Source organism: Myotis myotis, unplaced genomic scaffold, assembly GCF_014108235.1.
Source record: "Myotis myotis isolate mMyoMyo1 unplaced genomic scaffold, mMyoMyo1.p scaffold_m19_p_8, whole genome shotgun sequence".
NCBI classification, from domain to species: Eukaryota; Metazoa; Chordata; class Mammalia; order Chiroptera; family Vespertilionidae; genus Myotis; species Myotis myotis.
In genome coordinates this window covers 93,589,028-93,612,901 of record NW_023416390.1, presented here as the reverse complement: position 1 = coordinate 93,612,901, position 23,874 = coordinate 93,589,028, and the positions used below count along the sequence as shown (strand labels likewise).

Genomic DNA, 23,874 nt, shown 5'->3' with positions numbered 1-23,874 from the left:
CGTATGCGGGGAAAGCACTGAAGCCCGCAGCCCGGGGGTCCTGGGCGCGCGCAGCCGGCCCTTGCGGCCGCGAGGGGCCGGACTGAAAGCTGGTCGGAGCGGCCCATTCCGGCTGGGGGTTGCTCGTCAGGCCACGGCCCAGTCAGCGCGCCGGCGGAGCCCCCGGGCTCTGAGCAGAGTCCCGGGCCAGATGCTGGCAGGGCGGGGCGGGGCCAGGCTGGACTACAAGTCCCGGCGCGCCCTGCGCTCGCGGGCGGGGCGGGGCTGAGCCAGGCTGGACTACAAGTCCCGGCGCACCCAGCGCTCGCGGGGCCGGCCCGGCATACACCGCGCCTGCCGCCGACGCGGCCCGAGCGGCCTCGGCTGTGTGTGCGGCGCCGCCGGCCCGCCTCCTGGGGCTCCTCGCTGCGGGTCCTCCTCGAGTCCTATCGCTCGACAGCGGCCCGACCCTGCCAAGCCGCCTTTAAATTCAACGCCAGCCAATACCGTGCGCCGGTCGGGCCACGTGACGGCGCCCGGAGGGGCCCGGCGGCGCTCGCGGAGCCCCTGGAGAGCCCCTCCGCGCGTCCCGTCACCCTGCCCCGGTGGCTGCCGGGATACGGACGGCTCGGGCCGGTCCCGCTCAGTCCTCCAGCCGCGGGGGCCCTCCAGTTCCGCCGCCGGCGCCGCCGCCCGCCCGTCCGCCGCCCGCGGGCCGCTTCTCTGGGCCCCCCAGGCACATGGCTCCATGAGGCAGGAAAAGGCGGCGCGCGAGAGGTCCCGTCCGCCCCGGCTGCGCCTGGCCCGGGAGAGAAGGTGGGACTCGGCGGCGCCTCCCCGCCGGCCGCTGGCCTCCTCCCCGGGGTCGCGGCGAGGGCCCGGGCCAGGGCGGGGGGAAGGCGGCGGCGGGGGAGGCCTGCGGGCCGCGTGTCCCACGAGGGCGCGGCCTCCGGAAACAGTTTCGGGTCCGGATAAAGTTGGGGGGGTCTCGGACCTCCCGGCGGCTCCCGCCCTGCCACGCGCGGCCTTCCCGGCCCCAGCTCCCCCTCCCCGGCCTGCTCGGCCCGCGGCGCGCCCTCCGCTCCCGCTCGGTCTCGTCTTCCTGCTCCGCGCGCCCCTCCTGCCCGGTTTGTGTCTGCCGCCCCCCCGCAGTCCCTCCCTCGCCCACCGGAGCCCCGCGGCCTCCGCCTCCCCCCCCCCCCCGGGCTGCCCGCCCCTCCCAGCCGGGTTTGCCCTTCATCCCCCGCCCTTCCTGGCGTGTCCCGACCTGAACTCCACTCCGCCGCCCCGCCCCGCCCCTGGTCCCCGCGGGCCTCCGCTCCCACGGCCCGCGGCGCGGCTCCGGCAGAGCAGGCAGGGCCGGGTCTCCCGCGGGCCAGCCGGAGCGCGCGGTCCCTGCTCCGCGGGGAGCAGAGGGGGATGGCGGCTCCGAGCCGGCGGCCTGTCCGCGGGGGCGCGGCCCGCCCTCGGCCCGCCTGCTGTCGGGGACCCTGGGCGCCGGCCTGCAGCCGAGGATGGGCGATGCGCCTGTGTGCGGAGGCCGGGGAGCCTGCAGCGGCTCACCTGGGCCCGCGAGCGAGTTTGGATATAAATTGGTGGCGGAGGAAGCCTTAATGGCCTCATGTTCAGGTGCAGCAGGACCTTCGCCCCGGTGTCCTCGCCGCTTTGTGGTGATGCCCGGGATGCGGGCGCCCGGCCCGGAGCTGTAGGTTTTGAAACGGTTTGAAGTGAGGAGAGCCTGCCTGTTCCTGGGCGGCTTGTGTTTTTAGCAGTTGCTCTGTTGGACTGTAGTTTTTCAGAAACCAACTCTTAGTAACATCTACGCTACCTTGGTTTTGTTCATTCACTGCACCTGCATTTCCATCTTAGGTACAGGAAGGAAGAATGGACTCGGAAGGAAGAAAATTCATTTCAGAGACAAAATAGCTCCCCTCCTCTGTTATAGCTGTGTCCCTGGCAATACAAACTTCCTGCTTCAGTGAGTATTACCTCGGATATCTAGCATAGAAGTTCGTTGTTTGTTTTAGGCCTGTGTTGGGGCTTTGGGGTATAGATTTTACTTTGTTTACTTGATTTTTCTACTTCCATGTGGGGGTCTTAATGTTGAAGTTCTTTCCACTTGCTCTCTTTTAAAATATGCAAAGACAAGTTTATTGTTCATACTCCCAGTAGAGTGACCTAGGTGGTGGTACATGTAGTATTCACTACACTTACCCTCTTTGTCTTAATACATAAGTCTGGCTCTGTCCCTTCACAAATTACTCTTTTTAAAAAAACAAAGAGCATAACAGTGCAGTTCCTATCAAGGTCAGTTATAGGGTCTCTTCCATACAGTTAAGAGTGTTCAGAGATTTTTGGAACATTTTGCCCTAAATCTGTTATGGTGATGGTGATGCTATTATCTTGAAAATAATTAAAATCCTACATGAAAACATAATTCTGGGGAAAAAATTACTATTGATTTTTAGAGGAGTGGGGAGAGGGAAACATTGATTGGTTGCCTCCTGTACTCACCCTGACCAGGAGTCGAACCTGCATCCTTTTGGTACATGAGTCAACGCTCCAGCTTAGGGAGTCACCCAGCCAGGGCTTCCTTTGAGTTTATTTTATTTTATTTTTTAATATGTTTTTATTGATTTCAGAGAGGAAAGGAGAGGGAAAGAGAGATAGAAACATCAGTGATGAGAGAGAATCATTGATTAGCTGCCTCCTGCATGCCCCACACTGGGGATTGAGTCCATAACCCAGGCCTGTGCCCTGACCTGAAATCGAACCATGACCTGGTTCATAGGTCGATGCTCAACTACTGAGCCACGCTGGCTGGGCCCTTTTTTTGAGTTTATTAATAATGGTACGAAAACACTTTAGAGAGTTTTTCAGAGTGCTTCGCATCTTTTTTATTTTTATATTTTGGTTAATCCTCACGCGAGAATATTTTTCCATTGATTTTCAGAGAGAGTGGAAGGGAGGGGGAGAGACAGAGAGAAACATCAATGTGAGGGCATCAATGTCTCACATCAATTAATTGCCTCCCGCATGTGCCCTACCAGGAGCAGGATCGAGCCTGCGACCATGGTATGTGCCCTTAACTGGAATCAAACCCGGGACCCTTCAGTCCGCAGACTGAGGCTCTATCCACTGAGCCAAACCAGTGAGGGCATGGTTTACATATTATTGGAGCCTCACAAACCCTTTGTAAGGGAGGTAGGGAACAAATATTTTCATTTTACAAATGGAAGAACTGAAGCCCAGCCCTGGCTGGTTTGGCTCAGTGGATAGTGTGTCAGCCTGCGGACTGAAGGGTCCTGGGTACAATTCCCGTCAATGGCACATGCCTGGGTTTGGGCTCAAACCCCAGTGTGGGGTGTGCAGGAGGCAGCCAATCAATGATTCTCTCTCATCATTGATATTTCTATCTCTCTCCCTCTCCCTTCCTCTCTGAAATCAATAAAAATATATTTTTTTAAAAAAAACGTTTTTATTGATTTCAGAGAGGAAGGGAGAGGGAGAGATAGAAACATCAATAATGAGAGAGAATCATCTATCAGCTGCCTCCTGCACGCCCTCTACTGGGTATTGAGAGCACAACCCAGGCATATGCTCTTGACAGGAGTTGTACCCAGGACTCTTCAGTCCTCAGGCCGATGCTCTATCCACTGAGCCAAACCAGCCAGGGCAATAAAAACATACTTAAAAAAAAGGAAAGAAAGAACTGAAGCCCAGAAAAATCTGGCACATAGTAAAGGGAAGGGATCTAAAAACAAAATAGAACTTTTGACTCCTATATTTATGTTTTTTTCTTTTAAGTTAACATGAAAATGTATAGTTCTGTGAAGTTTTCTAAGTCTAACGTTTAATTATATAGGTAAGTCTATATTTTGCAGGGAAATTTTTCACACAGCAAGTATTTTGTTTATGATGTGTGTGATGGGGTTTCAAAAATATGCAAATGATTATTTGAAATGATTACCAGAATGTTTGTGCGTTTTTCATTTGACTATTGTTTGGAATAGTTCCATAAGTCAGCCAGAATTGTATCTCAGGTGCCACTTCACTACTCCTGTGATGCAGTTTTTATTTAACTCTCTCTCTGACACACGAAGGAAACAGTCTATGCCCTTCTGTATTAAAGCTTGATTTGAACAGTCACCTGTATACTAATAAGAGAAAAAAAATGCAGAGACCTCGTTTTTCTTAGCCTCTTCCCTACTTCTACTACAAATATTTCCTGTAGTAAAGTGATGTCCCCTAGTTGACTATTTTGAGGCTTGTCTTCAAAAGGTGAAACCTGATTTTTTTTTCCACGTCCAGGCTTTTCTAGATATTTTAATCTGATTGATTTTTGAAATCTAACTTTGATGGAGTAGTGCTATCAGTACTCAATATATATGAAGACTTCCATGATAATAGCATATCTAGCAAGTTTAGTTTCTTTTTAGTATAAACTTAAGAGGAGCCAGATAGAATAGAACTGTGTACAGCTCTCCTTCAGCCCAATAGTCATTCTTTATGTTTCCTGCACTCACAGTGAGAAGAACAGTGGGTGGTTTATTAGAAATCGTTGCTCTTCCAGGAGGGAAGCATTACGGCCATTGGAATAATAATCCCAGATTAATATTATAATATTTTAAACTTCAAGGTGGTTCTTTTTTTTTAATTCTTTATTATTTAAAGTATTACATGAGTCTCTTTTTTTCCCCCATTGACCTCTCCCCCGCCAATCCTCCCACACAAGGTGGTTCTTAATCGAATTTTATTATGAAGGCACTTATTTCCTTCTTTCTTTTTTTTTTAAATATATTTTATTGATTTTTTTACAGAGAGGAAAGGAGAGGGATAGAGAGTTAGAAACATCGATGAGAGAGAAACATTGATCAGCTGCCTCCTGCACACTCCCTACTGGGTATGTGCCCGCAACCAAGATACATGCCCTTGACCGGAATCGAAACTGGGACCCTTGAGTCCGCAGGCTGACACTCTATCCATTGAGTCAAACCAGTTAGGGCTTAAGGCACTTATTTCTGTAGAAATAGTAAGAATTCAGAGCTATGTTGTTTTTGGAAACGACCCTACTTTTGTTAATAGAGGCACTGCCAGTATTGGTTATAGCAGGTACTTTAATAAATAGTAGTTATAAGTCAAAGAACTGCTTAAATGCTCTTAATGTGTTACTCATTGACTACTCACAAGTAACTCTGTGGGGTGGCAGAAGCCCAAGGCCATACAGAGTGGCAGCCTGCCTGAGTGCATTTCCAGTATGTGGCAAATCATAGCTGGGATTTGAGCCTGGACTGTAACCCAAAGCCTAGGCTCTGTCCTCAAAGATGGGAACTGGCAGCGTCAGCTTAGCGTTTGCAGTGATTTCGGAGTATTGGAGAGGAAGGCCACTTCAGTCAGGGTGTCCTCCCCTCAGTACTGGTCTTTATACCTTGTTTGTAAACATCAGCAATTTATAAGACAACATTTGTATTAGCTCCTGAAATCATAAATTGCCCTTCAGACAAATAAAAGTGCCCCATCAATTCAAAAAGAAAGAAAATTCTTTTCAAGTGCAGTTTAAAAAGTAGGTATAGTCTTCCCAAGGAAAGCCTCGAGCAACCTAAAGTTAATATCAGCTGAGGCTAAGTTCAGGATTGACCAGTTACTGGAGTGTTTTAGCAAAGAAGACAGCTACTAGCATAAATCAAACCATGAAGTTCATGTAGGGGATATTTCACCTAACTTTTGAATGAATTGTCCACATTGGCTATCCATTTTCCTATGAATTAAACCATTCCTAGGTTTGGGCTGAATAGAGTTAACATTGTTGATAAGAATAAATACTTAGAATTTAGCTCCAGTTTCTGACACACTCTCCAGTTAGCATCAGGATGGAACCAAGTATTTAAAGATTAGGTTGTGCCATAAACATCCTATCTAATAAAAGAGAAACATGGTAATTAGCCGTACCTCTGCCACCCTTCCCATTGGCTAATCAGGGCGATATGCAAATTAACCGCTAACAAAGATGGCGGCTAATTTGCATACTGAAGGCAGGGTAGGACAGTGCAAGCCGCAATCTAGGCCCCCCGTGTGCCATCGGAGCAGGCGGGGGCTGGGGCTAAGGCAAGTGGTGCTGATCACTACACTGGAGCCCTCCCCCACCCACCAGAGACACGGGGCTCACTCCCGTGTGTGATCCGGGGAGTGGGCGGGGGCTGGGGCCAAGGCAAGCGGTGCTGATCACTTCGCCCGCCTACCAGAGTCAGGGGGCCCACTCCCATGTGCGACCCGGGGGTGGGCAGGGGATCAGCGGCATTGCTTGCCTTAGCATAAGCCCCGCCCACCGGGAGCCGTCCAGCCCAGGGCCAGGAAGGCAGGAGGCAACCCTGGAGCGCTGGAGCCACCTGGCTCTCCCAGCTGTCTGCGCTTCATGAATCCCAATTTTCCGCGGAGGCGACGGCTGCAGGACCCAGAGCGGGAGACAGGAGTGGGCCAAGCGCGGCTCTGGCTTGGGCTTGATGGAGGGCACCGGCGCGGAGGACATCTCCCCAATGGGCAGCGACTCCCCTGCCGCCGGAGATCTCCTCTGCGCCGGTGCCCTCTGTCCTGCTGAGCCGCACTCAGCCTGCTCCCCTGTCACCTGCTCTGTGTCCTGCAGCCGCTGCCTCTGGGGAAACTTGCGATTCATAAAGCAAGGGTGGTGGTGGGGGGGGGGGGGGCACCTAAGAAGTCTCTGGCCACCACCGCCGCCGCCCCCTAGCTGGCTCCGGGCACTTGGGGCGCTGGCTACTGCTGCTGCTTTGGCTGCTGGAAGCTCCGCTGCTGCTTGGGGTCCAGGCGCAGGAGGCTGGCCAGGGGCCTGGGACAGGTCAGCAACCCCTGCCGCAGCCTCAGCAGCAACAGAGCGGGTAGCAATACAATGGTGAGCAGGGCCTGAGCCCCGCCCGCCCGGACATGGGGCCTTCTGAGAGAGAAGAGAGAGAGACGGAATTTGGCACCCCGCATCCCTCCCTGATCAACCACTGTGATTCAGGCCAGCGAGGGTTGCCTTCAGGCTGCAGCTCCAGGTCCCTCATCCCCACCCCAGGCCCGAGAGCACAGTGCTGGGCAGAAGCACCCAGTGGTTCGGGAAAGCAGCGCAGCAAGGGGCCGGCACGAGGTGGGGGGGGGGCTGTGTTTACACCACAAAGTTCCCCCACTTCTGCCCTGGCCCACATCCTTCCTCCTTCCCCTCAGAGGCCCAGCTCCTGCCTACATGCTTGCTGGGCAGGCCCAACTGCACCGGAGAGTGAGTTATGGCAATCAGGATGGCCACTTCCTGGGATGGGATGGCCAGAACACAGGGATTCATGAGGGCAATGAGGCCCATGGGGCATGCACAGCACTCCGGCAGTAGGGGTGGCCGGCCAAGCCGAGTCTGGCTACAGTGGGGCCAGTGGGAGCCCGAGGCCACCCCAACCCCCACAGGTCCTGGGCAGACAGTGGCTCAGTGGAGAGTGGTATCTCCATGCATGGTGCCCAGGGGCGGCTGTGAGCTGCTGCAACCCCACCCGACGCTTCAGGGAGGGGGAGAAGGCTCGCAGCCACCAGCACCCTAGGCTGCATCGCCTGGCCTGTGCCTCAGCCTGCCAGGTTGGCAGGGTCCAGAGAAGGTGAGCTGTTCCCTTCCCCCAGTGGTAGAACAGGGAGGAGAGCGCTGGGTGCAGGGAGGGGACCTCAGCTGGGATCCTGCTGGTGTGGGCCCAGGCAGGGGCCAGTGCAGAAGTACCAGGGCACAGTTGCTTCGGTGTCTCAGTGAAGTTTGCAACTGACCCAAGGAGGAAACCCGAGAGGGGAAAGGCCGGGAGGCATGAATTGCCAGCACTGTAGCCACTTGAAAACAGCTCCACTTGGAATGTGAGGCGGTTATATGTTCAGCTGAGAAGTGAGAGGGCTGAACTCCACTGTCGCTGGGCTCCTGTCAGTCCGAGGCCCAAGCGTCCACCACAACAAGGGGAGAACAGAGCGAGGGGCCCGGAGGAAGGGAGGACAATTGAAGAAAACCATGTTTAGACTTTCCCCAGCCCTCTCCTTCTTTCTGCTGCCTACAAGAGGCCCAGGCCCGGCCACAGTTGTGTGTCCACCTTTTAGTCCCCTATTCTCCAACCACAGAGGAAAGAAATAAGGAAGGAGTCTGTGCTGCCTTCAGAAAGTATCTATATACCTGATCGGCCAGTTGCCTTCCACAGAGGGAGGCCAGACTGCGGCTTAGGCCCGCTCCTCACAGGGACATCAGTAGGACATCCTGTGAGGGCTCCCAGACTGTTAGAGGGGGCAGGCTGGGCTGAGGGATGCCCCCCGAGTGCACAAATTTTTGTGCACCGGGCCACTAGTCCTATATAATAAAAGCCTAATATGTTAAGTGTCTGGTTGGCTGTTCAACCAATCAAAGCATAATATGCTAATGATAGGCTAAGGCCGATCAGCCACTCGCTAAGATGTGCACTGACCACCAGGGGGCAGGCTCTCCTACCAGTAGGTTAGCTTGCTGCTGGGGTCCTGCCAATCAGGATTGAACGAGCCGGGCCAGACACGCCCTGGAGCCCTCCCGCATCCCTCCCCGGCCCGATCATGCACTGGTGGGGTCCTTCTGCCTGGCCTGCGCCCTCATGCAATCTAGGACCCCTCGCAGGATGTCGGAGAGCCAGTTTCTCCTGATCCCACAGGCAAAGCTGAGGGACGCCACTGGTGCAAGAATTCATGCACTGAGCTCTAGTTCTTCTTATAAAAAGGCAAACTTAAATGAAATCAACTAGGAAATCTGTAGATAAGATGGCTGGTGTGTATACCATATGCAGGGCACCAGGTGAGGTGTAGTGAAAGGTAAAGGCATCCAGCCCTGAGACTCAGGCTGAGGGTGGCTGCAGGGCTGGCTGGGACTGAAATGACGGTAGAATCCTGCCCGCTTCCCCACAGGAAGGGAGGAGGAGTTGCCAGCTGGTGGACCCCAAGGAAGGTGTGATGACTCTTCAGCACTGAGAACATATTTATTTGACACTTGCTAAGTTAGGAGGTGAAACAGTCATTCCTTTTATTTCCTCCAGCTTTTTGTGGAAGTACAACTTTGTCTCCATCTGGTGGAAATCCATTTTACCTAGTTCATTCTCATTGATATCTAGTGAACAGAGGAAAATGAGATCACTACTACTGGCTCTTAAAGTGGCCCTTGAGTTTAGCTTTTTGTTTTTTAACATGTTTTTATTGATTTATTGATTTACTTACTTATTAGAGAGAGGGAAAGAAAGAGATAGAAACATCCATGGGCTGCCTCCTGCATATCCCCTACTGGGAATCAAGCCAGCAAGCCAGGCCTGTGCCCTGAACAGGAATCAAACCTGAGACCTGTTGGAGGGCCTGGGTCAGTGTTCAACCACTGAGCCACTGGACTGGGTGAGTTTAGTTTTGAAAGTAACCAACTGAAAGCTTGAGAGGGTCTCAGTGACATAATGTGTCTATACAGCAAGGATTTTTACACTTGATTCCATTTATTTCAGATGAACTGACTGCAGGAACTATTCAGTTACTCCTACTAGGATCAAAGTACCATTTTTGCTAGTTTTTAAGAGGTTTTGAGGAAGAGTAAGAACAAATTCCCACATTGTTTTAGAAGAGGTGTTGAGTATATCTTTAGGGGGTTTTTTGTTTGTTTAGCGCTGTTATTCTGAGATACCTTACACTGTACTCTCAGTTGCCAAGCTTTTGGAGAAATGAGTGCCTGCTTATTGTAGGGTGGTCCTGGAAGCTGAGTCTCGGACTACTTGGTTGTGGTGAGGTGCCTGCTTTGTTGGAGTAGGATTAGAAGAGTCTCTAAAGAGAAAGTTTTGATGAAATTGGTGGATAGGGGTTAATGTAATAAATAAAAGCATTTCCTACCAGCACCCTGTTTTACTTAGCGTTCTTTTTCTTCTTACTTACTGATTTTTAGAGAGAGAGAAATGTGGATTTGTTGTTCCACTTATCCGTGCATGTACTGGCTGTTTTCTTGTATGTGCTGTGGCTGGGGATCGAACCCACAACTTCGGAGCATCAGGGCATCTCTTCAACCAACTGAGCTACCGGGCCAGTGCTACTTAACATTCTTTATTGTAGTCTTAACATTCTTTATTGTAGTTCACTTAATATTTGCTTTATACTGAAAGATAAAGTGCTGCCTTTGGTCACTACTTGAGAATATCGATTGAATTATTTGCTTAATGGCCTCCCAAGAAATGCTTGGGGCCTAAAGAGTCACAAGATTTGGGTTGGTTCTCTTGATTTCAAATTGTAGCTTGGGAGGGCGTGGGGGAATTGTTAAATGTAATCTGTTGTGTTTGTTCCCACTGCAGATCAGTGGTTGTACTTTGTGTGTAGGCAGAATATTCCGAGAATTCGTTTCTTCTGCCTTGGTGTGGTGTGAAATCTCTTCTGTTGCTCTGTTCCGGGGTGTTTCCTAGTCAGGTAGTTGATAACACCGGCTAACAAACACCTGAGTTGTCACAATCTCCTAACATCTAGCTCTTCCTTCAGGTGTGCTTTGGTGTAATGAGAATGAGCAAAGATTTCTTTTTTTTTTAACCTTTGCGTTTCTTTGTTTTTTTGAATTTTGGGTGTTAAAACTCCAACTCTGTAGAGATTGTTCTGCTTCATTTAACACGTTACATACAAGGTGGAAAGTTAAATGAGAGCTCAGAAGCCAGTGACATCCATTGTGAACTCCAATGACAATGTCAGGGGAATTGGTACTTGTCCAGGTGATGGCTGAGATGTTGGTTTTGAATTTGTTTCTTGCTCCATTTTTGTTGGCAAGGTTCTGCAAACTCTTAAGCTAGTTTTTAGTACACCCTTGGATGTAGTTTGTTTTCCATCATGCCCTTAGGAAAGGGGCTGAATCCAACGGTTATTATTGGCAAGCCTCACACTTTGTGGCTTGATGGGAAAGCCCAGGCCTTGGAGTCCAGCATACAGATTGTGCTCCCAGTTCTAACTCTGCCTCTTAGTGGCAGTCTGCCTTTAGGCAGGTTATCTGGCTTATTCAGCCTGAGGTCCCACCTCTGTAAGATGACAGTAGCATCGTCTGTCTTGCTGAGTGGTTTTGAGGGTTTTGTGAAACCCTGTTTAGAGAGCACCTGTTCAGGGCAAGCACTCCACAGTGAAGTCCTGGCCCTCCAGGAGTTCGTGCCAGTGGGAGCAGTCAAACAAAACCCAGATGGTGAGAGCAGCTGAGTAAATTGACACTACACACCAGACATTGTGTTAAGCACTTCCCATATGTTAACTCATTTTCCTAACAACCACGGGGGCAAGTCTGGTTACTCACATTGTGAAGAAACTGAGTCAGAGAGGCAAGCCTGAAGGATCAGGATTTGAACCCAGGCCAGTTGGTTCTGGAGTCAGTCTTTTTCAACCAAGATGTTCTGCCCCCTCTCTTAAATGTTTGAACAAGACAAGAAAGTCTATGCTTAGAATCAGTATAGTTTCTGGAAGTTTTAATGGATCAAGTGCATAAGGCTTTCTCAAAAAGAATCCTATTTTCAAGCCAAACATTGAAGAGTACAAAGGTATTATTCCTCAGCTCTTTCAACTCACTAAAAATTACCCTAGATACAAAAATATGTATTTTGTTATGGACCAGCATATATCAAGAACATAAACGAGTAAAACTTGTGAAATTTTTATATCTCATTCAACTTCAAGTGACAGGCTGTTTTTGTAGAATTAATGGCATTGCAAGTGGGTAGGTAAACATCTTATTTGATTTAAAAGGCTGTGGAATTTATAACCAAAACACTATGTTTTAGAGCAATGCATAAAAAGGCAGTTATGTGCTTTGTGTTCAAATCAGAGAAAATTTTAGGGAGAATATCTAGGGAAGGGCTAAAACATGTAGTCATTTGAGAAAAACCAGTATACTTTCCTCAAGTCAAGAGAATTTTACAAACTTTGGTATAATCGATATTGAAATAAATAGGATCTCTATTTCCTGATTCTGTGATTTTTGACACAACAGAAAGAGGATTTTGGCCATGTTATAGCTATACATTTCTACCTTGGGCTTTTTAAGAAAAAAATTTAGTAAAAAGATCCTCCCTCCCATTCACATCATCAGATGGCTTTCTGGCCCATCTGATGCCACACTATGTTAAGCTGAGTGGCTTTGCATTTGTTTGCTTTGCAATGACAGGGCAGAAAGGCTACCTCACAAAAGGACTATGAAGCTTGGGTCATTGTATGAATAAAGGTTTCTACTAGGTGTAGCTTTTCTCGAATGAGGTCTTAAAAGGTTAGAGAGATGTGTAGAAAGTGGAGTTCTGATAACCAAGGAAAATGAGCATTTGCAAATGATAGCTGTGAGGACAGAAAGATGGGAGCCCTGTGTTAGAAGGTGTGCTCTTTGTGGAATGGCAGCTAACTGCTTTTCACCTTCACTAAGGTCGGGGGCTGAAATCACACATCATTCATGTTAGTGATGAAGGAATGCCGAAAGGATGTGGTCAGCCAGGAAAAGCACGGGTGCCTCACTGGGGCCCTCTGAAATTAGGGTGCAGAAAGCAGCCGGAGGAAGTCTGCGAGGTCCAGGGCTGCCCTCCAGCCGGCCTTGAATGCCGCCCTCCGTCCAGCTTCATGGGCTGCTCACCCTTCCTTCCGGCCAGGCAAGAGAGCACTGTGCTGCCCGCCTCCGCCCGTGGTGACCGTAGCTTCACGGAAAATAAACAGTGATTTCCCTGTAGGAACTCCTGCTGTGGAACTCGGGGTTTCTTCTCGTCACGCTGGCCCGGGATCCTTTGTGGCCCTGTGACCTGGGGAGAGCGAGCCTGGATGACTCTTGCCTCTGTGTGGAGACTCTTTCTTCTGTTTTTGTTTTCTCTTTTTGGCTAACCATTTGAGTCAATGCTTATCTGTTCTCTTTTTGGTTAGGGTTCTGTACATTCCAGACCGCGAGCACTGAGTCAGGATGGGAAAAAGACGCTGCGTTCCTCCACTCGAGCCCAAGTTGGCAGCAGGCTGTTGTGGGGTCAAGAAGCCCAAGTTATCTGGAAGTGGAACGCACACTCACGGGAACCAGTCCACCACTGTCCCCGGCTCTAGTTCAGGACCTCTTCAAAACCACCAGCATGCAGATGGCAGCAGTGGTCGGGAGAATGTGTCAGACTTAACTCTGGGACCTGGAAATTCCCCCATTACACGAATGAATCCCGCATCGGGAGCTCTGAGTCCTCTTCCCCGACCCAATGGAACTGCCAACACCACCAAGAATCTGGTGGTGACCGCAGAGATGTGCTGCTACTGCTTTGATGTCCTCTACTGTCACCTCTATGGCTTCCCTCAGCCACGACTTCCTAGATTCACCAATGACCCCTAGTGAGTAAATCCATCAGAGCAGGGGACAATGAGAAAGGCAGGATGGCATCTTCCCACTACTTATAAAAACTTGAATGTGATGTAGGAAGAGGATGGTGAGAAATACCTAGAGTATCCAGTGTTGGAGAGGGACTAGGTTATATTTGGAGGAGGCGTAGGTAATGTTCTGGTTAAAGTAATGTTCTGGAAATCAGGGTTTTCTTCTTGGCTCTTCTGTTGTTTCAAATGTACAGGTCACACTGTCACATCGCCACTCTGTCACATCGTTGTGGACCCCCGTAGTGTTGAAGTCCAGGTGAACTGGGAGCTCATTTAATGGGAGCTGCGATGCTTTCACAGGGTCCCCTCCCTCTGTTCAACAGCAATCCCATGGAAATCTCAGGGCTGCTGGCACCCCACCCACATGTCAGAATCTGCTTTACTGGTTAGTTGGTTTTGTTAACCCTCACCTGAGGATATTTTTCCGTTGATTTCTAGAGTGAATGGGAGGGAAGGAGAGAGAGAAACATTGATGTGAGAGAGACACAACAACTGGTTGCCTCCCTCACGTGCTCCAACCAGGGCTGGGGATCGAACCTGCAACCAAGGTACATGCGCTTGACCAGGATCAAACCCAGGACCCTTCCGATCGCGGGCCGACACACTATTCACTGAGCCAAACCGGCCAGGGCTCTGTTTTACTCTTTTTAATTCAAGACTCTGTTGTTTGTCCCCAGCCCTCTCACGTGCCAATGATGGGAGGCGCATGTGTATCAAGTGCAAACTGAGGAAACTCAGGCCAGTGTCTGCTCCTGGCTCGGAATCGGAGCGGCTCTGAGCTGGCTTGGAAGAGCTTTTGAGCTTTGTTTTCTGAGGTGCGTGGAGCACGCAGCATAGAAAGGCCTTGCACAGCCACTGGGCAGGGAGTGCAGAGGCATGAAAAGTCCTTGTCCTTGGGAGACTTGTTGAGTCCTCCAGCCACAGGCACCAAGTGAAATAGTGTGTGGTGCACTGTGGGCAGAGCAGAGCAGAAGTCGTCCCTCCTGTGTGGTGGTGTCAGAGGAGAAGAGATGAAGAGAAAAAGTCCTGACTTTTCAGGGCAGTATTGCCCCAGGGTACCATAGTCAGAAAAACCCTGCAGAACAGATGCAGATGATCCCACTGGGTCTGAGTGGGAGCAGGCGTATCTCTAAAGGAGAAGGACACAGGTTGGGAGAGTGGGTGGTGGCTGCAGCATTGCAGGGCCATTCTATTTGGGCTCCTATTCCCACCTGCAGACAGTGGACTACTTGAGGGCTGTGGAGTAGTGTTGAGACAGTAACTCTAGCTGGTGCTGTTCAAGTGTGTTAGTATAAGGGAAAGACGTGTGGGTGGGAGATCTGCTTTGTAACAATGATCAAAGAAGTAGGTAACTTGAAATTTTTAAGTTGCTTTTTAGAAGTGTTTAATTCAGGCATCAAAGAGGTAAAGGCATAGGAGCATGGAGGAGTCTCAGGAAGAGAGAGAGACCCGAGACTTCTTCCTAGAAAACCCGCCACCATCCATCTGATGTAGCCGAGAAACAGAAGGTGGTGATTTCTGCTAATAATAACCTCTCTTCTGGAAACATTATTTTTCTTTTCTGAACATTTATGAGCAGGAGATATCTGTAGCTGCCATTGGCAGAAATAACTATGGGAACAGTGTGGGGCTCTAGGGAGTGCGTGCAGATAAGAAGGAGAAGGTGCACAGGCCCAGTGTGTCTGCATGAAGGGTGGGACTAGGGAACTTGGACATTCAAAATAGAGTAAAGAAGAGGAGAAGGACATGGAGAATTAGAAGGAAAAAAAAGTGAAGTCCTGGACAGAGGAAGAGGACTGTAGCACATGCATGTGTCAGCAAGGCCGTGGGAAAGGCTGCCCAGAGGGCCTTTCTTCATGCGCCTTGCGAGGTGTCCTCTCTGTGTCCCACCGGGACTGTACGCCTCCCAGAGGGGAATGGAGTCCTGCAGGGAGCTGGCAGTTCGGAAAGCAATCATTTTGGGGAATAACAAATGAACAGGAATAAAGCCAAGGTTTGTTCTTATCCATGATTGATTTGGGGCTGGAGAGTGTTTTGTGTTTTGCTTTTTTAGTCCGCTCTTTGTGACATGGAAGACAGGGCGGGACAAGCGGCTTCGTGGCTGCATTGGGACCTTCTCAGCCATGAATCTTCATTCAGGACTCAGGGAATACACGTTAACCAGGTAATTACACGAGGCATAAGATTGGTGGAAAAATTGGTGATCAAATTTGTCTACAGAATCGAAAACAACTGCCAGACTTTATGTCTTCAAAGTAATAAAGAATGAGTGTTCTCTTGGTGAGCAGGAACTGTGGAGGCTGTAATCTGTGAGTCACTTACTGGTTCAAGTATAGACAGTTCATAGCATCAAGTTGTTTTTAGCACCTGAGTATGAATGGATAATAGACGTTCTCTGCATAGCTCCAGTTGTAAATATTCGGGCACATGCTCCCAAATCCAGAGTAGCCTCACTTATGTGTTTTTGTCCCCTTCCAGTGCACTTAAGGACAGTCGGTTCCCCCCCCTGACCCGAGAGGAGCTGCCTAAACTTTCCTGCTCTGTCTCCCTCCTTACTAACTTTGAGGATGCCAGTGATTACCTGGACTGGGAGGTGAGAACAGCTGCATTTGGAACTCTGCGTTGCATTTGGGTTCGGGTTAGTACATGGTGATGTATCTCCTTCATTGAGAGGGTATAAGAATGTGACAGTTGAGTTTGGAAATAATTATGGGCAGCATGGGTGGACAGAAAAAGTGCTACAATATCAGAAGCAGAATTATGAAGATTTCTTTCTTCCAAGTCTACTTTGGTTCACATCCTTCTCCCATGCCTAATAAGTAATACTGAGATGGGGGAGTAAAGGGGGACATCTGTAATACTTGCAACAATAAAGATAAATTAAAACTAATGACAATAATATTAAATAAACAACAAAAGAATCATGATAAAGTGGAATATTCCAGATCCTTCTTGGTGAGCCCTTGAGTCGAAGTTGTTATTTAGAGTCATTTGTGAAGGGCCCTGAGCCAGATCAAACCCTGTGGCATGTTCATTTAATGGACTAGATTGAAGGTAGAGTGTTCAAGATGATCAGATGAGCAATTGAAAGAATTTATTCCTATAACCCTTATACACTTAGGTGATTACATGTGGAATCACCTCTCTCAAGCTAGTTTTTTTGGCTTTTATATCTGACAGCATTCATGATGAAATCAGGAGGTTCTCCTGGTCATGTGTGGGTGGCTGAAATGTCCTTAGAATAAATCAGTGCATTTATTTGGTTGTGGGTTTTTTTGTAGGTAGGGGTCCATGGAATACGAATTGAATTCATCAATGAAAAAGGTGTCAAACGTACAGCCACATATTTACCTGAGGTTGCTAAGGAGCAAGGTGAGTTGGACAAATGGAATTTCATTGAACAACACTGAACATGGTGTTGCCGACTAACAGGCAGGAGAATAGAGTGTGTGGTCTTTCAGCCCAAATGCCACTAAGAATGAGTGCCCTTCTTTTTAATACCTACCAGCTTCTTCTAGAAGGAGGAATGAACTCTGAACGATGCAGAAGCTGGGAGAAGGAGGGGGGAATGATTGCTCCTACTTACTTATTTCACTTTCAGGGAATAGCTTTATTTCTTGTCCTCCAAGATTGGTGATTGTAGTAAAATTCCACCAATCAACTTGACCATATTATGGAGTTCATTGTAAAGGGAAGCTGCCCATATCAGGAGTTTTGAACTCTTGGTCATGAATTATTAAGCAGTATTATACTTGGAAAAAGGCAAAATGTAATTAATCCTATTTTTTAAAGAATTTAGCAGTAGAGGTGTTGGGGGCGAAGGAACTTGGTAGTTACTAAATTCTTAAACTGTGACATTGAAGATGGAAAATGGGTTGGGGAGTTTTCCCTTTAAAAGAATACCTATAAATGTTGCTTGTTCATTCTGTGATGTGTAACCTCATATTCTTTCTTTCTTGGAATTCTGGTTTTTTTAAAAATTAATATGTAAATTAACACGCACACAGTATTTGTTAAATGTGAACCTGAAATAGAGAAAATTGTCCAGTTTAATACGTCGGTGAACTAATTATGTGGCCAGCAAGTTGCTTTGTTGATTTTCATTGTGGTTGTGTTTAAACTTTTTCAAAAGCAGTGAGGATGTGACATAAAACAGAAGCCTTTTATCCACCTTTTTGAAATCATAAATCCCGTATTTCTGTACGAGAGGGCACACCATAAGTATTTTCTGATACTGAGATGTGATGATAACTTCGGTAAATAATCAGAGTACTTTTGCCATTTGAATATTGTTTGGGAAAATTAAAAAGTGGCACATACTGCAGTAATTTAGGGACTTTTGTTTGGTTTTTATCTGTTACAAACATGCAAGAACAACACAGCAGCACTGTGTGAACAACTTTCCCATCCTTTTTAAAGAAATAGCTTCCCTCCTACTATCAATTCTCTATAATTGAAAACTGGACTCCAAGAAATCCTCAAATGAAGGAAGGCCACACTGAGGAATATAAGCTGCAGAATTGAATTCTCTCTTTCCACAGAAATCCCTGGCTCCCAGCACTAGGCCCACAGCCAGTCTACGCTGGGACCATGTTTGTTCCTAGATATTGACACTGGGATCACCTCTGACAGGAAAGATACAGAAGCAGGGCCTGGGGACAGTCACACGGCATGTGTCAGGCCACTGTCTCAGGTCGCCAAGGTTTCCCTTGGACTGTCAGTGAGCAGACCACTCGGTGCCCAGGGCTCCCCCTGCCCCTCCCTAGCAGACGTGGCCGCTTCCGCCTCTCCCCGTGTGAGAGCATGCCCCTCTGTCACTGTGCGCTGACCTCAATGTGTCTCCTCTCCTCAGACTGGGATCAGATCCAGACAATAGACTCCTTGCTCAGGAAAGGTGGCTTCAAGGCTCCAATTACCAGTGAATTCAGAAAAACGATCAGACTCACCAGGTAACCCCCTGTCTCGTTTTCCTTGTCATTTTAATTTAGTTGGGTTTGCATGGAGGGTACTTGTTGATGGAAAGGGGAAGAAAGTATCTCTGCTGTCTCCTAACCACAGAAGTGCGGTGCGGTGAGGCCCTGCGGAGACATGGCAGCAAAGACTCAGCCTCCTGAGTGTCCCAACAGCTAAGCTGAGAGCAGAGGGAGCAGGGCGAGGCCACTGAGCAAGTCGTGGGTGTCTGTGCCAGATGCGCTTTGGGGGAGGCTGAGGCGATCAGGTGGCACCTTAAAGGAACAGTCAGAAAATGCTTGGTATGAAGAGTTGAAAGGAAACGCCCCTGCCTGTTTGGAGTGAATGCTTCTTTGGGGAGGCTGCCTAGTGTGGTAGAGTGTATGTGGCCTTGGGGTCTGAAACACAGCCCCACCACTTAGCCATGGGACCTGTTCAGTTATTCTGCCACTCTAAGTGGAAAACTCTCCTGTCTGTAACAAGTGAATGATAATGCTTTAGGGTTGTTTTAAGTTGTGGTAAGGTGATATATGAGGAATTTCTAAACCAGGGCCAAGCATAGATGTCAGTTCTCTTCCCGTCCCTACTGAAATCAAAAACACTGAGAGGTTTAGCTTCTATGGGCTTCTGTGGGCCTCTGGCCCCTGATCTGTAAAATGCTGAATGATCATACAGTAACCTCACAGGTCTATTTGGAAGATAACCCAGTGTTTTTTAAATGCTTTGGATTCCAAGAAAAACTAAAAAATAAATCTTCAAATACAAAGCATTATTATTATCATTATTATTATTATAATTTATTTGAACAGCCATTTCCCTGTCAAAATTCAGGAATAATCACCTTGCAGTGGAGGAGTGATTACAGTGGGAAAGAGATGGCTCTGGGTAAGGATTGTCACACCCAGCTCCTGTGGTCTGTAGTAGGCTCCATAGGTTTGTAACACCCATGCTTCGCATCCTGACTCATGGCTCTTTCCAGAGCAAAGCCAAAGTGCTATGAATTCTGTTCTGATGATCCTGGGATAGATGGCTTATTCATCCAGGAATTGAGGCCGTCCTATCTAGCCCCAGGATCCTTTAACCTGCTTTATGAGAATTTGACCCAGAATTAGGTATCTGTGCCCTTTTGGTTATAAATAACTCGCTTGTTACTTTTTGCAAATTGAGGTTGTATTTCTGTCATTTTACCTCATTTTAACCCGAAAGTAGACTTGCAGTTTACACTGGGCCTTGGTTGCAGTCCTCTTCCAATCTGCCACCCATGTCCTCTGACTTGAGATTCTTCCTCCAGACCCCGTAGCAGATTGCTTAAGAGCAGCCTGACGATAAGCATATGTAGTGTTTAAAGGTGGGATGTGCAGACAACCCCTGCTCAGGGGTATTGTGATTGTGCTTTTTCATCTCGTTCATTTGTAATAACAACATTGTTTTCTTGTGCTGTCTTTCATTTTCTGTAAGTAAGGTTGCTCTTGGTCTTCCATTTTATTCTTTCAAAATGTGGAATAAGCTTTTGGTTTTCTATGCTGAGTGACTTTACTGAATGAAGTGCTTGGGGTTCATAATACCCTCCCCTGTCTCCTTACACAGGTACCGAAGTGAGAAGGTGACAATCAGTTATGCAGAGTATATTGCTTCTCGACAGCACTGTTTCCAGAATGGCACTCTTCATGCCCCGCCCCTCTACAATCATTACTCCTGACACACGGCTGCATGACCAGTCCCACCCCCCTGTGGCCACCAATGGCTATGACATCATTGGAGCAGACGCCTCCTCTTCCTGGTCCAGTTACTTCTATTACTGCACCATTTTATGATGCTAGCTTCCGTTGCCAAGTCTGCCTCCAGCTGACTCGGGGTTGGGGTGGGAGAACGGGATTATATTGAATGAAACAGAACTCGAGGGGCCCAAGCCTTATTTCAGCCTTTCCTCATTATGGGGTTCCGTTGGATTGGGGCTCCTCCATGACTAGTGAGAATTGCCTGTGGGTTCAGAAGGCCCTCGGCATGCACGTGGCCACCTGCTTGCTGGCTACACGGTGGGAGCTGGAAGTCATGATTCCTGAAGGTTGACCCCACTTGCACCCTTGTAGCCTCCCCAGATCAAGTAGATGTGTTTTCCCCTGGCAGTCTGGGCAACGGAGACCAACAAGACACATTTTTAGGTTGTTTTAAATTCCTTTTTCTAAACGTCCAGTTCATTGCATACCAACAGATGATGACAACCTCCATGCTTCATAAGTGGACGCCATGTTCGGGGTGGCTGTGGGCGCCGTGCGTCTTGTGAGGCTCCTGGACAGACACCCACATCCAGATGGAAAGCCCCCAGATGGCATGGCAGATCGCATTCGTTGCTCAGCCAGCCTCCAAGGTTTAATTCTAACCCTGCTGTCAGTTGGATTTCCTGGCGCTCTTCTCGCAGTGAGTCTCCTGTACTGCACAGGGAGCTCTGTGGTGGAACCTGCTGAGGAATGAACTGGGACGCCTGCAGGAGGTCCTGACATCCTTGCCGCGTGCAGCGTGAAAGGGGAGGCCTCCTCCTTACCACCTGGCTACCTCACTCCTCGCCTGGTAGCAGTGCCTATAGCTGTATAGGTTCACAGAAGACATAGATGTTCACAAGCACCTGGGTCGGGCTGTAGAAAGACACATTGTCACAGGAGAAAATCCAGGTCTCCAAACTGTTTTTTGTCTTTTCAGGCAAACATCTTTAAGGGACTGAAAAGCAGAGGAGTTCCTTTTCCTAGTTTCCCTGTAGAAGTGAGAAGACAGTTGATTCAGTCCTTTACAGGACTTTAGGACAAAGCTGTGTAATTAAACAAGGTGAATCGTTATCTTGCCTAATATGCTGGGAGTCTTCACCCCACCGGGACGGGGTTCCAAGCAGCTCATTTTAGTCTAGGTCATTCCGTTTTCCTGTGGCATACTTCCCTTTCCCATAGCTGCTGACTAAGTACCTGTCAGCAAGTTCCTCTTCCCCCTTGCCCAGCCTTCACCCGCTTGGTGCAGAGCTGATGGCAGCTGGGACTTGGAAGGGGCTGTGGCAGCACTGTGACGGAGGCACTGCTGGAAGGGCCCAGGAGGAGTGGCCGGTGGGAGGAGAGACCCTAAGGGTAACTGTCCAGCAGCGCACTTGGAGAACTCTTGAAGTGATTGGATGTCAACCTGGTGGACACAATGTTGTTATTTAATTTATTTTTAAAAGTTTATGTGGTGATGGTGTGGCTTTCCAGAATGGGCAAATAGTCAAGTCAAAAGACCTTTTGAGTTTTTTTCTGCCAGGAATTGGGGAAGGGGGTGGACAGGGACACAGTCAATAAGACACGACACATGCTATTATAGGCATAGCTGTCTCGTTTCTTGGAAGAGAGGAGTAAAGGTGGGCAGATTAGCTGGGCGTTATCCCTTAGGCTATGGCGCCTGCAGGGACAATGGGCTGACATCGGATGCCCAGGCTGGGCTGGATTCTCACTTCTTGCCACTTTTCCTTGCAGAGGTAATGAAAAAAAGCTATTGAAGATGAAGGGATTGTTTCATGATTGCCTGCTGCTGAGAATAATAAATGTCTTGTTACAAACGTGACGACAGTTACTTTTCGGTGCCATGGATTGATGTCAGGGTGGTCAGTTTGGGACTAAACCATCCACCTTCAATTTGTACAACAGTATTGATCTATAGGGCTACACTTCATTATTGTTCAAGTGTTCTATGTTAAAAGTTGTGTTTAATTTCTAAAGATTAAAAAAAAAAGCAAAAAAAATGGTGCTAAAATTTTACCCCTGAGCACGCTCAGTGAAACTGGTCATGCAAGCATTTACAGTGCCATGCTTTTCAAGCCTATTGTTTCTCGTAGAAATGCCGCCCTATCTGTCTTCCCCAATGTATAGTGTGATTTTTTTTTTTTATCTTATCAGGGGTGGGGTAGGATACCTGCCGTTAAGAAAGTGAACAGAAAAGTTTGAACCCACACACCAGGGGCTGGGAATCTGCACAGGAATGGCTGGTGAAGCCCAGCACCACACGGCAGGGGCTTCCAGGCCCTGAGCTCCACCCAGGCCCAGCAGCAGAGGTGCTCCGGGTCCTCTTGCTTGTCACAGGGACTCCAGAGTTGACCAAGGAAAGTTACGTGGCTCTGGAAAGAATGGCGCTATCCGTGTCCGTCTTAAACGGGGCCTCGTCAGGAAGCAGTCTGGGAGTGCCCGGTCATGGCCACCTCATGAAGGTGTGGCAGGTGGCGCTCAGGAAAAACACTGAGTCTGGATCATCCATGTGGCCGTTGTGCAGAGGGGGATGGCAGCTCCAAACTAGAACTGAACTGCTCTCCGCACACTCCCCCTGCGCGGCGATGAGGGCGGCCAGTCCACGTGTGGGTTTAAAGAGAAGGGACGGTTTTGCTCGCTCCGTTTGTCCTTGGGCTGCTCAAGCTGGACAGTAGGTGACCGCTGTTTTCAAGGAACCACCCCCACATGGCTGGTTTGGCTCGGAGCTTGTTTTGTCCCTGGCAGTGAGTGCCTTTTGGTCTGGAAAGTTAGCTTGTCTCCTAACACCCACAGCTGGGACATTCTCTCTGTAATTATGAATTGTGTTTGTTTTACATTAAAAGAGAATGTCTCATCACTAGAGTTTGTCGGTGTTGGATTGTTTCCACTGTGAGGTTCTTAAACTTTTTTTGCTTCATAATATTAAAGCAATTCATGTTAGAGATCCTTTCAGTATGAAAGGTTTGTAATGGAGACATAACATTTTATTGTTTATAATAAAAATCATCTATACAGAAGTCCTAGGTGTTAATATTTGCACAAGATCTGTTTTCCATGTTAACACCTACAATTTCACTAACTGTTGGTGTTATTTTCTGTTGAGATTCTGGAGCCTAGGGAGCTTGTGTGTTTTTTATTAATTTTCCTATTTCCTTGAAGCAAGAGACTTTGTATAGCCTTCAAGTGCAAGGACTTCAGACCAATTCTTCGTATTACATTTGGTTGGCTCTTGGCTATATAACTGCTGAGTGCAAATCATTGAACTCTTTAACGAAGTATTGTAGAGAATAAATCATTATGGGTAAAAACTGTTCTTTGTCCTGCCTTTTTCTTTTCTTTCTTTTTTTTTTTTTAAGTAGTTTATTGATTTTTAGAGAAAGGGAGAGAAAAGCATTGATGTGAGAGAGAATAATTGATCAGCTGCCTCCTGCACACCCCCTACCTGGGACTGAGCTCAACCCATTCACCAGGAATCGAACCTCATACACAGGACTACGCCCAACCAACTGAGTCACTCTGGACGGGCATCTCTTTTTTTTTTTTTTTTTTTTGGAATAGTGGTAGCAGTCAACCTATTTTTAAGGACAGCCACCAGATGGTATTCATTCAGGCTGCATATTTTGTGTGGTGTTCATGACCTCCAATAATATTTCACTTGTCTATTTTTGTGTGTTTGGAAGCAATGCCACTGCACTGGTTTGTTAGAGCCAAGTTTCCTGAACCAGGGTTTATGAACCCTTTAAAGTTTGGGCTTTGGAAAGAAGGTTCATAGATCTCATTAGCTTTTCCA

At 48.4% G+C, this 23,874-nt stretch overlaps 1 protein-coding gene across 9 annotated transcripts; it reads left to right on the top strand.

Annotated features, from left to right (window-relative positions):
* Nucleotides 1-328: 328 nt before the first annotated feature.
* Nucleotides 329-23,394, top strand: AMMECR1L (AMMECR1 like). 9 transcript variants are annotated; one of them, XM_036319212.1, is made up of 9 exons: nucleotides 329-795; nucleotides 1,849-1,957; nucleotides 12,895-13,338; nucleotides 15,431-15,541; nucleotides 15,856-16,015; nucleotides 16,659-16,749; nucleotides 18,230-18,326; nucleotides 19,159-19,212; nucleotides 19,915-23,394. In XM_036319212.1, exons 3-8 carry the CDS (start codon nucleotides 12,932-12,934, stop codon nucleotides 19,184-19,186), a joined length of 894 nt encoding a protein of 297 aa, XP_036175105.1. In that variant the 5' UTR covers nucleotides 329-795; nucleotides 1,849-1,957; nucleotides 12,895-12,931; the 3' UTR covers nucleotides 19,187-19,212; nucleotides 19,915-23,394. The 9 variants fall into 9 exon arrangements, 6 of the variants coding, with proteins under 6 accessions (XP_036175105.1, XP_036175106.1, XP_036175107.1 ...); XR_004969274.1 differs by lacking the exon at nucleotides 19,159-19,212 and having other exon boundaries at nucleotides 330-795; nucleotides 21,025-21,147; nucleotides 21,819-23,394; XR_004969275.1 differs by lacking the exon at nucleotides 19,159-19,212 and adding an exon at nucleotides 18,436-18,629 and having other exon boundaries at nucleotides 330-795.
* The last annotated feature ends 480 nt before the right edge of the window (nucleotides 23,395-23,874 follow it).

What these genes read in the sequence shown, in the direction of transcription:
- AMMECR1L (XM_036319210.1), top strand. Translation starts at nt 12,932, where the DNA reads ATGGGAAAAAGACGCTGCGTTCCTCCACTCGAGCCCAAGTTGGCAGCA. An exon ending in AGGGAATACACGTTAACCAG is followed by an intron (nt 15,542 to 15,855) that starts GTAATTACACGA and finishes GTCCCCTTCCAG; the next exon opens with TGCACTTAAGGACAGTCGGT. An exon ending in TGAGGTTGCTAAGGAGCAAG is followed by an intron (nt 16,750 to 18,229) that starts GTGAGTTGGACA and finishes TCCTCTCCTCAG; the next exon opens with ACTGGGATCAGATCCAGACA.